This window comes from Staurois parvus, unplaced genomic scaffold, assembly GCF_062004578.1.
Source record: "Staurois parvus isolate SC_StPar_1 unplaced genomic scaffold, SC_StPar_1.0 ptg000132l, whole genome shotgun sequence".
NCBI lineage: Eukaryota > Metazoa > Chordata > Amphibia > Anura > Ranidae > Staurois > Staurois parvus.
The window spans coordinates 305,635-322,062 of record NW_028317928.1 but is presented as its reverse complement, the minus strand read 5'-3'; the positions used below and the strand labels follow the sequence as shown (position 1 = coordinate 322,062).

At 46.2% G+C, this 16,428-nt stretch overlaps 1 protein-coding gene across 1 annotated transcript in view; it reads right to left on the bottom strand.

Moving 5' to 3' along the window:
• The window catches only part of LOC149466095 (uncharacterized), a 129,815-nt gene that overhangs the window by 69,438 nt on the left and 43,949 nt on the right, over positions 1–16,428 (bottom strand). Inside the window, exons 11-17 of the mRNA XM_089672696.1 lie at positions 15,569–15,704; positions 15,260–15,427; positions 15,050–15,173; positions 12,402–13,111; positions 12,177–12,264; positions 9,485–10,543; positions 6,363–6,414 (exon numbers count right to left, since the gene is read on the bottom strand). Of these exons, the coding sequence (XP_089528822.1) occupies positions 6,363–6,414; positions 9,485–10,543; positions 12,177–12,264; positions 12,402–13,111; positions 15,050–15,173; positions 15,260–15,427; positions 15,569–15,704 (2,337 nt within the window). The remainder of the gene's footprint in view (positions 1–6,362; positions 6,415–9,484; positions 10,544–12,176; positions 12,265–12,401; positions 13,112–15,049; positions 15,174–15,259; positions 15,428–15,568; positions 15,705–16,428) is intronic.

The following is a 16,428-nucleotide window of genomic DNA, read 5'->3' as shown; positions in this document are numbered from 1 at the left end:
ATCAAGTGACTCCAAGTGCACCTCCAGTCCCCAAGTCATCTAGTGACCTTAGTGCACAACAGTAACTCCAAATGTGCCTCCAGTTCCTGTGTCATCTACTTACCTCAGTGCATCCAGGAACTGCAGATCCAGTTCCCGTGTCATCTAGTGACCTTAGTGTACCCAGTAACTCCAAGTGTGGCTCCAGCCCCAAGTCATCTATTCTCCACAGTGCACCCCATGACTCCCAAGTGCTCCTCCAGTCCCCAAATCATCTAGTTACCTCAGTGCACCCCATGACTCCAAGTGCACCTCCAGTCCCTGAGTTATCTAGTGACCTCAGTGCACCCCATGACTCCAAGTGCACCTCTAGTCTCCACATCATGTAGTTACTCCTGTGCGTCAAGTGACTCCAAGCACTCCTCCAGTCCCCGTGTCATCTAGTTTCCTCAGTGCACCCCATGACTCCAGGTGCTCCTCCAGTCCCCACATCATCTAGTTACTTCTGTGCATCAAGTGACTCCAAGCTCTCCTCCAGTCCCAAGCCATCTAGTGACCTTAGTGCACCCAGTAACTCCAAATGTGCCTCCAGTTCCTGTGTCATCTAGTCTCCTCAGTGCATCCTATGACTCCAGGTGCACCTCCAGTCCCCATATCATCTAGTTACTTCTGTGCATCAAGTGACTCCAAGTGCACCTCCAGTCCCCAAGCCATCTAGTGACCTTAGTGCACCCAGTAACTCCAAATGCGTCTCCAGTTCCTGTGTCATCTAGCCTCCTCAGTGCACCCCATGACTCCAGGTGCACCTCCAGTCCCCAAGTCATCTAGTCTCCTCAGTGCACCCCATGACTCCAGATGATCCTCCAGTCGCCACATCATCTAGTTACTTCTGTGCATCAAGTGACTCCAAGCACTCCTCCAGTCCCCAAGTCATCTAGTGACCTTAGTGCACCCAGTAACTCCAAATGCGTCTCCAGTTCCTGTGTCATCTACTTACCTCAGTGCACCCAGGGACTGCAGCTCCAGTTCCTGTGTCATCTAGTTACTTCTGTGTATCAAGTGATTGTATGTGCACCTCCAGTCCCCAAGTCATCTAGTCATCCCAGTGTACCCAATTACTCAAAATGCTCCTTTGGTCCTTGTGTCATCTATTGACTCCAAGTGCACCTTAATAAAAAATAATAACACTATTATTATTCAAAGACAAGGAGAAAAATATTACATGATGACACCAATACATTATTATTATTATTATTTATTAATAATAATAATAATAATAATAATAATAATAATAATAATAATATTATTAGCATTATTATAAAAATAATTTAAAGATAAGGAGGATTATATTACAAGATGATAGTAATATATCCTAATAATTCGATTATTATTAATATTTAAGGACAAGTAGTAAATTATCACATAGTAGTAATATTTCATAATATTTATTCAAGGATAAGAAGGATATTACATGCTTATAAAAATAAATCATAAATAATAACTCAGTTATTATTTCTGTTCAGTGATGAGGAGGATTACATAGTTATAAGTACAGTATTTTCTGGCGTATAAGACTACTTTTTATACTTAAAAATATACCCCAAACATTGGGGGTCGTCTTATACGCGGGGTATAAAATGTGAACCTTAAGTTTGTTTGGGTCAAGCTGGCTGGATGTGTGGTAATACTGTACATACAGTATACCGTGCTGAGCCAAGCTGGTTCAAAACAAATGTCCCTATGACAGATTAATCTGTCAGCCCGCTGGATATGCAGTATATACAGTATACTGCGCTCAGCCAAGCGGTTTCAAAACATACCGGTACGTCCCTACTGTAATCAGCCCGCTGGATGCATGGCTGTACGGTAGCTGCGGCTACATACAGTATACACTGGGCCAATCACGGCGATTGATGTATTCTACTAATGAATACAAAGCCTGCTTGGCCTGGCTGAGTTAGAGAGGTGGGCTGATGATGTCACAACCTCAGCCAATCCGAGCAGGCTTTGTATTCATTAGTAGAATACATCGCTTGCCGTGATTGGCCCAGTGTATACTGTATGTAGCCGCAGCTACCGTACATACACGCATCCAGCGGGCTGATTACAGTAGGGACGTACCGGTACGTTTCGAAACAGCTTGGCTCAGTATACTGTATATACCACAGTGGTATATACTCAGTATACTGTATATACCACACATCCAGCGGGCTGACAGATTAATCTGTCAACGGGACATTTGTTTTGAGCCAGCTTGGCTCAGCGCGGTATACTGTATGTACATTACTGCACATCCAGCGGGCTGTATATATACTGTATATTATATGTAGACGAAGCTACCGTATTACCGCAGATCCAGCGGTAACCATCTGATTTGGAATTTGATCCATATGATGACTGTCTTACAAATGTATCACAAGATGTCATTCATGAACTTATGATATCAGAGGATGAACATGAGGATTTTGAAGGATTTTAAGTACCGGTAAGTCATAACCATTTCAATAAAAAAATCTAATCTCAGAAGGGGGGTAGTCTTCTACGGCGAGTATAGCCCAAAACCTATGTTTTAACTGGAAAATTAGGGGGTTGTCTTATACACCCAGTTGCCTTATACGCCGGAAAATACGGTATATTATTTAATTAATATAAATAACCAATTTATTAAAGTGGCTTAAAAACAAGGAGGAGAATATCACAATAACAATATGATATATATTAACACAATTCTTATTATTTAAAGAAAAGGAGAGAAATATTGCATGATGAGAACTATTATCATGCAATCATGATGATTACTAAAATAATTCAAAGATAAGGAAGATACTATTACAAGATAATAATATATCCTAATAACTTAGTTATGATTACTTTATAAGGACAAGTAGTAAAATATCACATAGTAATAATAATATTTCATAATAATTCAATTGTTAATTTATTCATAGAGAGGAAAATATTACATGATTATAATATCATATCATAAATACCTCAATTATTGTTCTTTTTAGTCAGTTGTGAGAAGGCTATTACATGGTTGTGATTAAAATATTTCATTAATATGAATAATAACCTATTGAATGTTTGCCCACTCACAAAGAAATGATCGGTCTGAAAATCGAATGTTCGGTGTATTGTAACACTGAGAGACAGATTAGCAACAACAAATTCAGCAGAAATGCATGTCTAACAAATGATGACTGATTTGCATGTTCATGAGGGAAATAAGTATTTGATCCCCTATCATTCAGCAGGATTTCTGGCTACCAGGTGTCTTTCATACAGGTAACAAGCTGAGATTAGAAGCAGTCTCTTAAAGGGAGTGCTGCTAATCTCATTTTGTTGCCTGTATAAAAGTCATCTGTCCACAGGAGCAATCAAACAATCAGATTCCAAATTCTCCACCATGGCAAAGACCAAAGAGCTGTCCAAGGAAGTCAGGGACAAGATTGTAGACCTACACAAGGCTGGACTGGGCTACCAAACTATTGCCAAGCAGCTTGGTGAGAAGGTGACAACAGTTGGTGCAATCATTCACACATGGAAGAAACACAAAACAACTGTCAGTCTCCTTAGGTCTGGTGCACCATGCAAGATCTCACCTCATGGAGTGTCAATGATCATGAGAACAGTGAGGAATCATCCTAGAACTACATGTAAGGATCTTGTCAATGATCTCCAGGCAGCTGGGACCACAGTCACCAAGAAAACAATTGGTAACACACTACGCCGACAAGGATTAAAATCCTGCAGTGCCTGCAAGGTCCCTCTGCTCAAGAAAGCACATGTCCAGGCCCATCTGAAGTTTGCCACTGAACAGCTGAATGATGCAGAGGAGGACTGGATGAAAGTGTTGTGGTCAGATGAGACAAAAATCCAGATCTTTGGCATCAACTCAACGCGCCGTATTTGAAGGAGGAGGAATGTTGCCTATGACCCCAAGAACACCATCCCAACTATCAAACGTGGTAAGCAGCATTCCTCCTCCTCCATACATGGCGAGTTGAGTTGATGCCAAAAAGCTCAATTTTGGTCTCATCTGACCACAACACTTTCAACCAGTCCTCCTCTGCATCATTCAGATGTTCAGTGGCAAACTTCAGACGAGCCTGGACATGTGCTTTCTTAAGCAGAGGGACCTTGCAGGCACTGCAGGATTTTAATCCTTGTCGGCGTAGTGTGTTACCAATTGTTTTCTTGGTGACTGTGGTCCCAGCTGCCTGGAGATCATTGACAAGATCCTCACGTGTAGTTCTAGGATGATTCCTCACTGTTCTCATGATCATTGACACTCCACGAGGTGAGATCTTGCATGGTGCACCAGACCTAGAGAGACTGACAGTTGTTTTGTGTTTCTTTCATTTGTGAATGATTGCACCAACTGTTGTCACCTTCTCACCAAGCTGCTTGGTGATAGTTTGGTAGCCCAGTCCAGCCTTGTGTAGGTCTACAATCTTGTCCCTGACATCCTTGGACAGCTCTTTGGTCTTTGCCATGGTGGAGAGTTTGGAATCTGATTGTTTGATTGCACCTGTGAACAGGTGTCTTTTATACAGGTAACAAAATGAGATTAGCAGCACTTCCTTAAGAGTGCTTCTAATCTCAGCTTGTTACCTGTATGAAAGACACCTGGTAGCCAGAAATCCTGCTGAATGATAGGGGATCAAATACTTATTTCCCTCATGAACATGCAGATCAGTGCATCATTTGTTAAACATGCATTTCTGCTGAATTTGTTGTTGCTATTCTGTCTCTCAGTGTTACAATACACCGAACGTTCGATTTTTAGACCGATCATTTCTTTGTGAGTGGGCAAACATTCAAAATCAGCAGGGGATCAAATACGCATTTCCTTCACTGTATATACTGTAATTTTTACTTATTTATTTTATTTTAATTAATTGCTTACTTAATTTATATATTTATTTTACCTTAGATTATACGCTCCTCGGCAGCGGGTACTGGTCTGAATGTACACTATATATGTAAAGCACTGCGTAAATTGACTGCTCTATAAAAGTACCTGGAATATATAAAATAAATAAATGTAATGTACAAGGCTGGTGCACCCTCTGTGTTGTTTTTTTGTTGGTGTTACTTTTGGACTCCCCCAGTCTGCAGGGGGGCTGCAAGATCTTGCCTCGTGTCAAGTTGCTGAAGATATAAGGTTCAACAGTGCCGGAGCAGCTACCTTGCGGGCAGGAGGTTTGTTTGTTCCGCTTGCACCATCTTCTTCCCAGCCCTGGCCTAGGGGCCAAAACAGAGGTTCCTATCCCACCTGCCAATCCTGCAGACTTCAAAAAACAGTACCCATGCAGAATCTGAATCACGGCACTGCTTAGCTCATGTCTGCAGGAGCAGGGGGGTTGGGCTTGGTGCTCCTCTCTCCTGTGTCATGTGATCGGCTAATGGGTAGAGCCTGCCCACGAGGAGCTAAATAAAGCTTGGGTGGGCCTGTCGGCGAATTTCCAACAACAAAAAGAAGCCCCTTGAGGGTTAGGGACTGAAGTGAATGTACAACATATATATATGTAAAGTGCAGGATAAATTGACCTGAAATAAATAAATAAAAAAGAAAAACAGGAAACGTATTTTATTTTCCTACAGAAATTTACGTCAGTTGTCAAAAAAAAACTTTAATATTTATTGCCAGATGAACTGCCTGACTTTTATTTTTTTTTTTTAAGAAACATGTCATCCTATAACAGAAAATGAAGCCACGCCCATTTAGCCTGGTACTCACAGGGGCACAGGTACTTTGCCATTATATATCTCCCTCTGTCCTTTGCGTAAAATCCTGACCTCGGCTTCTGGGGCGTTTTTTTTTCCCGCAGATGTGATGATGATTGCCCGATCCCGCAGGGACATTCGTCAAGTGCATGCATTGGCATTAGGTATATGAATATACTGACGGCTGTCTCAATCTGACTAGAGAAAAAAAAAAAAATCGCTGGGTTCTTTTGACGATGACATGTTAAAAATTTTAATTTTGACTTCTGGTTCCACTTTTCCTTGACCCGTCATACCTGAACGAGTCTGAACCAGTTAAAAAAAAAAAACTAAAAATTTTTTAATCTGGTTGTGCCTTTCCAATGCTCATGATGAGTTGTGCTCCTAGGAGGCGGAGCACAGAAACATAGTGGGATGTCCCATCCATGCCCATGCAGAGTGACAAAAACATCGTATAACTGTGCCATTGTTGGTGGCTGTGGGGGGAAAAAAAAAAAAAAAAAAACTTTGTTAACCTAGCTGCACCTTTCCAATGCTCATGATGAGTTGTGCTCCTAGGGGGCGGAGCGCAGAAACATAGTGGGATGTGTCATTCATGCCCATGCAGAGCGACAAAAACCTGTATTCCCTACAGAACACCAGATTCCAGTTACCTCGTATAACTGTCATCGTCGGTGGTCATGCGCAACCCCATTCCATTCACCCCTGAAATGACATCAACAATCAGACAGAAGGCGTGGACAATCTGCTCCAAACTTGATCAGACTGGCCAGGAGGAAGACGATATGTCAAAAATTTTAATTACGGCTTCTGGTTCCACTTCTCCTTGACCTGCCCTTCCTGAACGAGTCTGAACCAGTTAAAAAAAAAAAAAAATTGGTTAACCTAGCTGTGCCTTTCCAATACTCATGAGTTGTGCTCCTGGGGGGTGGAGCACAGAAACATAGTGGGATGTGTCATCCATGTCCATGCAAAGTGACAAAAACATTGTATAACTGTGTCATTGTTGGTGGCTTCTGGTTCCACTTCTCCTTGACCTGGCCTACCTGAACAAGTTAAAAAAAAAAAAAAAAAAAACTTTGTTAATCTGGCTGCGCCTTTCCAATGCTCATGATGAGTTGTGCTCCTAGGGGGCGGAGCTCAGAAAAATAGTGGGATGTGTCATCCATGCCCATGCAGAGTGACAAACCAATGCTTTGTCCATGCAAGGCAAAGCCACAAGTTCAAGGAATTGTCCCCTTCTACTGACGCCTTCCTTCCTCCTCCACCAATCCCCCTGGAGCTTTCGAGTAGAACGGGACCCCATGATGTAATGCCGGGTCCCGCTATGCATCATGGGTAATTGACAACATTCTTTTCTTCCCAGCTTGTGGAGCCAGAGGAGAGATTGGCAGAGAGGGTTGGAGGACACTGAGTGGAGGTCAGTGGAGGGATTGGCAGAGAGGGGTGGAGGACACTGAATGGAAGCCAGCTTGGCCCACCTGAGAAGTGACAGACACCTGCTAAACGTCAGATTCATGCATGCCTGAGAGGCAATCTGAGGGGCCACACTAGAAGTATTTTCCACAGAAATGGACTCTAGGTTTTCTGAAATAATTATTATTATTATACAGGAATTATATAGCGCCAGCAGTTTGCTCAGTGCTTTACAATATAATGGGAGACATCACAGCAACAATACAGTTCAATATAAGAGGGATTGGAGGGCCCTGATCCTGGGAGCTTCCAAACTAAGAGGGAGGGGCTAGTGGTACAAAAGGTAGTAACTGTGGGGGATGGACTGGTAGGAGGAATAGAAGATTCCATTATTAGCTGAAAGCAGGATAGGCTTCCCTGAAGAGATAGGTTTTCAGAAGTGAGCAGAGTAGGCGATAGTTGGATAGATTGGGGTAGAGAGTTCCAGAGGATAGGGGAGGCTCTGGAGAAGTCTTGGAGACGAGCATGGGAGGAGGAGACATGGGAGCTACAGAGCAGGAGGTCATGGGAGGAGCGGAGAGGAAGGTTTGGGTGACATTTGGAGACGAGATTGGTGATGTAATTTGGGGCAGAGTTATAAATGGCTTTATATGTGATTGTTAATGTTTTGAATTTTATTAGCTGGGCAATGGGAAGCCAGTGGAGGGATTGGCAGAGAGGGGTGAAGGACACTGAGTGGAAGCCAGTGGAGGGATTGGCAGAGAGGGGTGGAGGACACTGAGTGGAAGCCAGTGGAGGCATTGGCAGAGAGGGATGGAGGACACTGAATGGAGGCCAGTGGAGGGATTAGGAGAGAGGGATGATGACACTGAGTGGAAGCCAGTAGAGAGATTAGCAGAGAGGGTTTGAGGACACTGAGTGGAGGCCAGTGGAGGGATTGGCTGAGAGGGTTGGAGAACACTGAGTGGAGGCCAGTGGAGGGATTGGCTGAGAGGGTTGGAGGACACTAAATGGAAACCAGTGGAGGGATTGGCAGAGAGGGGTGGAGGACACTGAATGGAGGCCAGTTGAGGGATTGGTAGAGAGGGATGGAGGACATGAAATGGAGGCCAGTGGAGGCATTGGCAGAGAGGGGTGGAGGACACTGAGTGGAAGCCAGTGGAGGCATTGGCAGAGAGGGATGGAGGAAACTGAATGGAGGCCAGTGGAGGGATTGGCAGAGAGGGGTGTAGGACACTGAGTGGAGACCAGTGGAGGGATTGGTAGAGAGGGATGGAGGACATGGAATGGAGGCCAGTGGAGGGACTGGCTGAGAGGGATGGAGGACACTGAGTGGAAGCCGGTGGAGGGATTGGAAGAGAGGGATGGAGGACACTGAGTGGAGGCCACTGGAGGGATTGGCAGAGAGGGTTGGGGGACACTGAGTGGAGGCCAGTGGAGGGATTGGCAGAGAGGGTTGGAGGACACTGAGTGGAGGCCAGTGGAGGGATTAGGAGAGAGGGATGATGACACTGAGTGGAAGCCAGTAGAGAGATTAGCAGAGAGGGTTGGAGGACACTGAGTGGAGACCAGTGGAGGGATTGGCTGAGAGGGTTGGAGAACACTGAGTGGAGGCCAGTGGAGGGATTGGCTGAGAGGGGTGGAGGACACTGAGTGGAGGCCAGTGGAGGGATTGGCAGAGAAGGGTGGAGGACACTGAGTGGAGGCCAGTGGAGGGATTGGCAGAGAGGGATGGAGGACACTGAGTGGAGGCCAGTGGAGGGATTGGCAGAGAGGGATGGAGGACACAGAGTGGAGGCCAGTGGAGGGATTGGCTGAGAGGGTTGGAGAACACTGAGTGGAGGCCACTGGAGGGATTAGCTGAGAGGGTTGGAGGACACTGAATGGAAGCCAGTGGAGGGATTGGCAGAGAGGGGTGGAGGACACTGAATGGAGGCCAGTGGAGGGATTAGCAGAGAGGGGTGGAGGACACTGAGTGGAGGCCAGTGGAGGGATTGGCAGAGAGGGATGGAGGACACTGAGTGGAGGCCAGTGGAGGGATTAGCAGAGAGGGATGGAGGACACTGAGTGGAGGCCAGTGGAGGGATTGGCAGAGAGGGCTGGAGGACACTGAGTGGAGACCAGTGGAGGGATTGGCAGAGAGGGCTGGAAAACACTGAATGGAGGCCAGTGGAGGGATTAGCAGAGAGGGGTGAAGGACACTGAATGGAGGTCAGTAGAGGGATTGGCAGAGAGGGGTGGAAGACACTGAGTGGAGGGCAGTGGAGGGATTGGCAGAGAGGGATGGAGGACACAGAGCGGAGGTCAGTGGAGGGATTAGTAGAGAGGGGTGGAGGACACCAAGTGTCTACAAGGAGTCATTGATGGAGATCGTCTTCGAGGTCAGGACTCAAGAACTTGGAGGTCCTCTGCCCAGCGTGCCTCTTCTGATGTTGGGCGAGATGAGACTTTTGGGCGAATCCTTTGCCGCACTCCGGACACGACACGGGCTTCAGTCCCTTGTGCTTGCGCTCATGGTAGAACAAGGACGATCGCCATTGGAAAGTCTTTCCGCATTCGGCGCACGAATAGGACTTCTCCCCCGAGTGCATCTTCAGATGTTCCATCAGGCTGGACTTTTGGACGAAGTACTTCCCGCACTCCGAGCAGGAGAAGGGCTTCTCGTCGGTGTGAATCCTTCGGTGCACGACCAGCGTCGACCTTGTAGCAAAGCGTTCTCCGCACTCAGAGCAAGAGTACGGCTCCTTCCCGACGTGAGTCCTCTGGTGCTGCAGGAAGTAGGACTTCTGGGCAAAGCACTTCCCACACTCGGAGCAGAAAAAAGGCACCCCGCCACGGTGCTTCCTCAAATGGTGCTCCAGAGACGGCTTCCACGTGAACGACTTTTCGCACTCGGGACAAGAATACGGTTTTTCCCCCGTGTGCATCCGCCGGTGCCGAACAAGGTTGGACTTTTTGGCAAAACATTTCCCGCACTCTGGGCACGAGTGGGGCTTCTCCTCCAGGTGCATGACCTGATGCCTCAGCAAGGTCGACTTTTTGGCAAACCGTTTCCCGCACTCTGAACAAGAATAGCACTTCTTGCCAGTGCAAGCCTTGCGATGGTCAACGAGATGCAACTTCTGGGAAAAAGACTTGCCGCAAGATGGACAGGGATGTGAAGGTTCGTCCACACGAGTCCTCTGACAGCCCCCACACCGAGGGCACGGAGAGCTTGCACCCTCTCGATCGGCCTCTTCTTGGGAGGCAGGGTGGGAGCGATCGGGAAAACACCCCCTATATGTAGACGGATCTGGCCTTTGAAGTCCTGGATGAAGATTAGGGCCGGCACGGTTTTCTTTTGGAGAGGCTTTGATGTCCTCTTCACCATCTGTGGAGATATGGTGGCATGCCATGTTTTTCCAATCATTGTGTCCATCTGGGGCAAAAAAAACGAGAAGAAAATCGATTAAACGATTAAATCGATTCATCCCCGAGTTCTACAGAATGAGAAATCGGTGGCAGAGGAAATTACGAGAGAGGCTTGCCCAACAGAAGAAGATGGTGGTGGAGAAACCCCAAACTATGGCCCTAGTAATATGCTCTTCAGGCCTTACGCGTTTCACCGGATGACGATTCATTTTCCAGACTGCTGAACGATCGGTACGGATTTTATCGAATAGTTGCAATGGTCGTCCAGCTTGGACCGATGCCTATGCAACGCTATAGCTGCGGGAACCATTGTGGAAGCGGAGAAATGCTGTAGTAGCCGCCGTCTTCCAGGTCCCATTCCAGGCAGATGCCTTCTGCATAGAAACCACAGAGGGGGGTCGCTCACTCAGCACAGTCACCATTTACGGAACACCTTTTTTTTTTTTTACGTAATGAATGCAGAGCGTTCTCTGATTGGATGAGGTGGAAAAGGCGGGGCAAGGATGTCGCCATCACCACTTCAGTCAGAGAACTCCTTGCCTTCATTGAGAAAAATCCAAGTCGTTCTGTAAATGACGCCATACGCTTCAGCGACGCCTACAGGGTGCGATAAAAAAAAGTGTAGAAATAAACCCGCGCCTAAACCCAACCAAACGATTCATTAGCGCCGCCGTTCATAGACGAAGAACATCAATACATAAAATAAACAATAATACCGCAGCGCAAAAATTTATAGAAAATAAATAAAAAGTTATTCAATCTTCAGTGCGAAATTACTAAAAAATGTATAAAAATTAGTAAAAAAAAAAAAAAATCAATAAAAAGTTATTCGGTCATCAGTGACGAAATTACTAAAAATTACTAAAGAATAAAAAATGTATAAAAAAAAAAAATCAATAAAAAGTTATTCAATCATCAGTGAGGAAATTGTATCTTTCTCTGAGAGAAAAAAAAAAAAAATAATAAAAAAATTAAAAAAACAAAAACCTAGATGCAGGTTTGACCTAGGCGAGTGCTAGGGTTAGTGTTCAGGTCAAGGTCAGGGGCAGTGGTGGGTTTTTCTTTTTTTGGTCAGGGTTTTTTTTTATCATTTTTAAATTAGTATCAGTTAGTGTCAGTGTATTTTAGGCAGGACAAAAAAAAAAATAAAAAGAGAAAAAAAGCAAGATGCGCACTATTGTTTATGAGTACAACCCAACATATGGTATTGCCGCGATCGTTAGGAGCAGGAAAATTTATTTTGGGTTGTTCTTGGTAGTAGGTTATGGTAGTAACAAGAAATATACAGCTAAATTAAAAAATATTATATATATTATATTATATATTTTTTTTTTTACTATTTTGGCTTTGATAATAAAAAAATCAGGACCACCAAACAAAAACCCAATTTTACCTGAAAAAAAACATGGTATGATCCACCTGAATGCAAAAAGTAGTTGTGATGATATGTACGGTTTTACTATCACATATCAAAGTTGCAAAATTGTGCTTAGGCATTAACATTTGTTTTCCCCGTAGGCGGGAAGGGGTTAATGACATTATTAAGTGCTTATTTGCTAATGTTAGGTTCTGTATAGATCAGGCTCACTTGCTAGAATGACTTCTGCAGAGAGATGTTAGCAGAACACATTTTTTTTCACCTGGAGGATTGTCCTCCGTACACGGCTCCTCACCCCTCATGGGCGGATCTTCTTCTTCTTCAACTTTAATAATGACCAGTTCCTCGGCCTGTAAGACAAAGGACATTTTGGATCGGTCCTTTGAGTTGAAGCACAACAGGTACACTTTTATCTGAGGTGTCTACACGAGACAATTGTGTATCTCATTCACTAGCTGTAGACATAATTTAGCACGAAGTCATTTACCGGATGGTCTTCTGAGATGGTGAGATGTTCCTGTGTGGAGTCCCGGGAATACAGAGGACGGGGACATCTCTCTGGTGGGTTCCCATTACTGGATCCATCTACCTGATGGTGGAGAGGGATGGTGTGACCTTCCTGTGTGGAGTCCCGGGAATACAGAGGACGGGGACATCTCTCTGGAGGGTTCCCATGACTGGATCCATCTACCTGATGGTGGTGAGGGATGGTGTGACCTTCCTGTGTGGAGTCCCGGGAATACAGAGGACAGGGACATCTCTCTGGTGGGTTCCCATTACTGGGTCCATCTACCTGATGGTGGTGAGAGATGGTGAGATGTTCCTGTGTGGAGTCCCGGGAATACTGAGGACAGGGACATCTCTCTGGTGGGTCCCCATGACTGGATCCATCTACCTGATGGTGGTGAGGGATGGTGTGACCTTCCTGTGTGGAGTCCCGGGAATACAGAGGACGGGGACATCTCTCTGGAGGGTTCCCATGACTGGATCCATCTACCTGATGGTGGTGAGGGATGGTGTGACCTTCCTGTGTGGAGTCCCGGGAATACAGAGGACGGGGACATCTCTCTGGTGGGTTCCCATTACTGGGTCCATCTACCTGATGGTGGTGAGAGATGGTGAGATGTTCCTGTGTGGAGTCCCGGGAATACTGAGGACAGGGACATCTCTCTGGTGGGTCCCCATGACTGGATCCATCTGTAGGAAACACACACACTGACTGAATCCATTGTTTTCATGTCTTTATACCAGACGATGGGGGATCTATATCACCTATATCATCTATATCAACAAACTTTATAAACCAAGGGCCAGTTTACTGTCATTCAAACTTTAGAGGGGCCGGAATGTAGCCAGTAGGAGTAGAAGATGCCCCATCTATGGTATTAGGGAGAGTAATAGTGCTCCATCATTTATATCAATGGGAGGAAAAGTGCCCCATTATTGGTGTCAGTGGAAGGAATAGTGCCCCATCATTGGTGTCAGTGGAAGGAATAGTGCCCCATCATTGGTGTCAGTGGAAGGAATAGTGCCCCATCATTGGTGTCAGTGGAAGGAATAGTGCCCCGTCATTGGTGTCAGTGGAAGGAATAGTGCCCCATCATTGGTGTCAGTGGAAGGAATAGTGCCCCATCATTGGTGTCAGTGGAAGGAATAGTGCCCCATCATTGGTATCAGTGGAAGGAATAGTGCCCCATCATTGATATCAGTGGGAGGAATAGTGTCCCATCATTGGTGTCAGTGGAAGGAATAGCACCCCATCATTGGTGTCAGTGGAAGGAATAGCGCCCCATCATTGGTGTCATTGGAAGGAATAGTGCCCCATCATTGATATCAGTGGGAGGAATAGTGCCCCATCATTGGTGTCAGTGGAAGGAATAGCGCCCCATCATTGGTGTCAGTGGAAGGAATAGCGCCCCATCATTGGTGTCAGTGGAAAAAATAGCGCCCCATCATTGGTGTCAGTGGCAGGAATAGTGTCCCATTACTGGTATCAGTGTGAGGACTAGTGCCCCATCATTGGTATCAGTGGAAGGAATAGTGCCCCATCATTGGTGTCAGTGGGAGAAATAGAGCCCAGCCATTGATGTCAGTGGGAGGAATAGTGCCCCATCAATGGTATCAGTGAGAGGAATAGTGCCCCATCAATGGTGTCAGTGGGAGGAATAGTGTCCCATCACTGGTATCAGTGGCAGAAATAGTGCCCCATCATTGGTATAAGTGGGAGGAATAGTGCCCCATCATTGGTGCCAGTGGGAGGAATAGTGCCCCATCATTGGTGTCAGTGGAAGGAATAGTGCCCCATCCTTGGTGTCAGTGGGAGGAATAGTGCCCCATCATTGGTGTCAGTGGGAGGAATAGAGCCCCATAATTGGTGTCAGTGGGAGGAATAGTGCCCCATCATTGGTGTCAGTGGGATGAATAGTGTCCCATCATTGGTGTCAGTGGGAGGAATAGTGCCCCATCATTGGTGTCAGTGGAATGAATTGTGTCCCATCATTGGTGTCAGTGGGAGGAATAGTGCCCCATCATTGGTGTCAGTGGGAGGAATAGTGCCCCATCATTGGTGTCAGTGGAAGGAATAGCGCCCCATCATTGGTGTCAGTGGAAGGAATAGCGCCCCATCATTGGTGTCAGTGGAAGGAATAGCGCCCCATCATTGGTATCAGTGGGAAAAATAGCGCCCCATCATTGTTGTCAGTGGGAGGAATAGCGCCCCATCATTGGTATCAGTGGGATGAATAGCGCCCCATCATTGGTGTCAGTGGGAGGAATAGCGCCCCATCATTGGTGTCAGTGGGAGGAATAGTGCCCCATGGTTGGTATCAGTGGGAGGAATAGTGCCCCATGATTGGTATCAGTGGGAGGAATAGTGTCCCATCATTGGTATCAGTGGGAGGAATAGTGCCTCATCATTGGTTCAGTGGGAGGAATAGTGCCCCATCATTGGTGTCAGTACAAAGGGTTAGTGCCCCATTGGAGGTCAGTTGCCACTGTTGCCAATAGTGGGGGGCATAATACCCCAAAGGACAGATAAAAGCAAGCAAAGGGCCACACCTGGCTTCTGGGCTGCAGTTTGGAGACCCCTGCTCTATACTCTTCTCTCCTTTACAAGAAATGAAAGTCTCCTCTTACCCGGTGATGTGAGGGGTGGCTGATCCTCCGTCATGACGTCCTTGTAGAGGTCCTTGTGTCCTTCTATATACTCCCACTCCTCCATGGAGAAATAGACAGTGACATCCTGACACCTTATAGGAACCTGACACACACAATGATACAGTCACCATCCAGACACATCCCTTGTCTGTTACTGGAGAATGTCCCAGAATTCCCGGCACCGCTCACCTCTCCTGTCAGCAGATCGATGATCTTACGGGTGACTTCTAGGATCTTGTTGTCGTTGCTCCTTTCAGATGTCCAAGACTGAGGGGGAGGCTCCATGGTGGGGTTCTGGCTCCTATGCCATCCCCTCGGTACCATGTGATCGCCAGGATTCCTCACCGGTCCATAATCCTGTAAAGTGAGAAGGAAAAAATAAATGTATTCTACAGCTACACGTGAACTCCCAGAATCCTCCTCACCTCTCCGGTCAGGTCTGTGTTTTATTAATAGAGATAAGAGTGATGTCATGAGACCTCCCAGAATCCTCCTCACCTCTCCGGTCAGCAGGTAGATGATCTCCAGGGCGAAGTTTAAGATCCGTTCAGTCATGTGACTCCAGTTCTTTTCCATTCTCAGTGATGAGACCATGAATGGCTCCTCGTGGGAGGGGCTAACCATGATGAGACCTCTGCAATGATAAATAATAGGACCAGATAAAATCCCGATAAAGCAGAATGTAAAGCCAGGATGGAGGAGGACAAATAAAAATGGATGTTCCATCATCTATCTGTCAATTGGCAATGATTGACAGTGACTGCATGAGGTCATAAGGACAGTATTATTATTATTATTATTATACAGGATTTATATAGCGCCAACAGTTTGCGCAGCGCTTTACAATATAAGGGAGACAGTACAATTACAATACATTTCAGTACAGAAGGAATAGGAGGGTCCTGGTCATGGAGCTTACAATCTAAAAGGAAGGGGGAGGTGATACAAAAGATGATCGCTGCGGGAGATGATCTGGTGGAGGTGATTCAAGTACAGTTCTTAGGTGGAGGTGGGGTAGGCTTCCCTGAAGTGAGTTTTCAAAGATCGCCAAAAGGCAGACAGGGTGGGGGCTGACTGGACATGCTGTGGTAGGGAGTTCCAGAGGACGGGAGAGGCTCTGGAGAAGTCCTGGAGGCGAGCGTGGGAGGAGGTGATGAGGGAGCTATAGAGGAGGATATCATGGGAGGAGTGGAGTGGCTGATTTGGGCGGTATCTATGGATGAGGTTGGTGATGTAGCTAGGGGCAGTGTTGTGGATGGCTTTGTAAGCTGTGGTTAGTATTTTGAATTTTATACGTTGGGTTAGTGGAAGCCAGTGAAGGGATTGGCAGAGAGGGGCAGCAGTCGCTGATCGGTAGT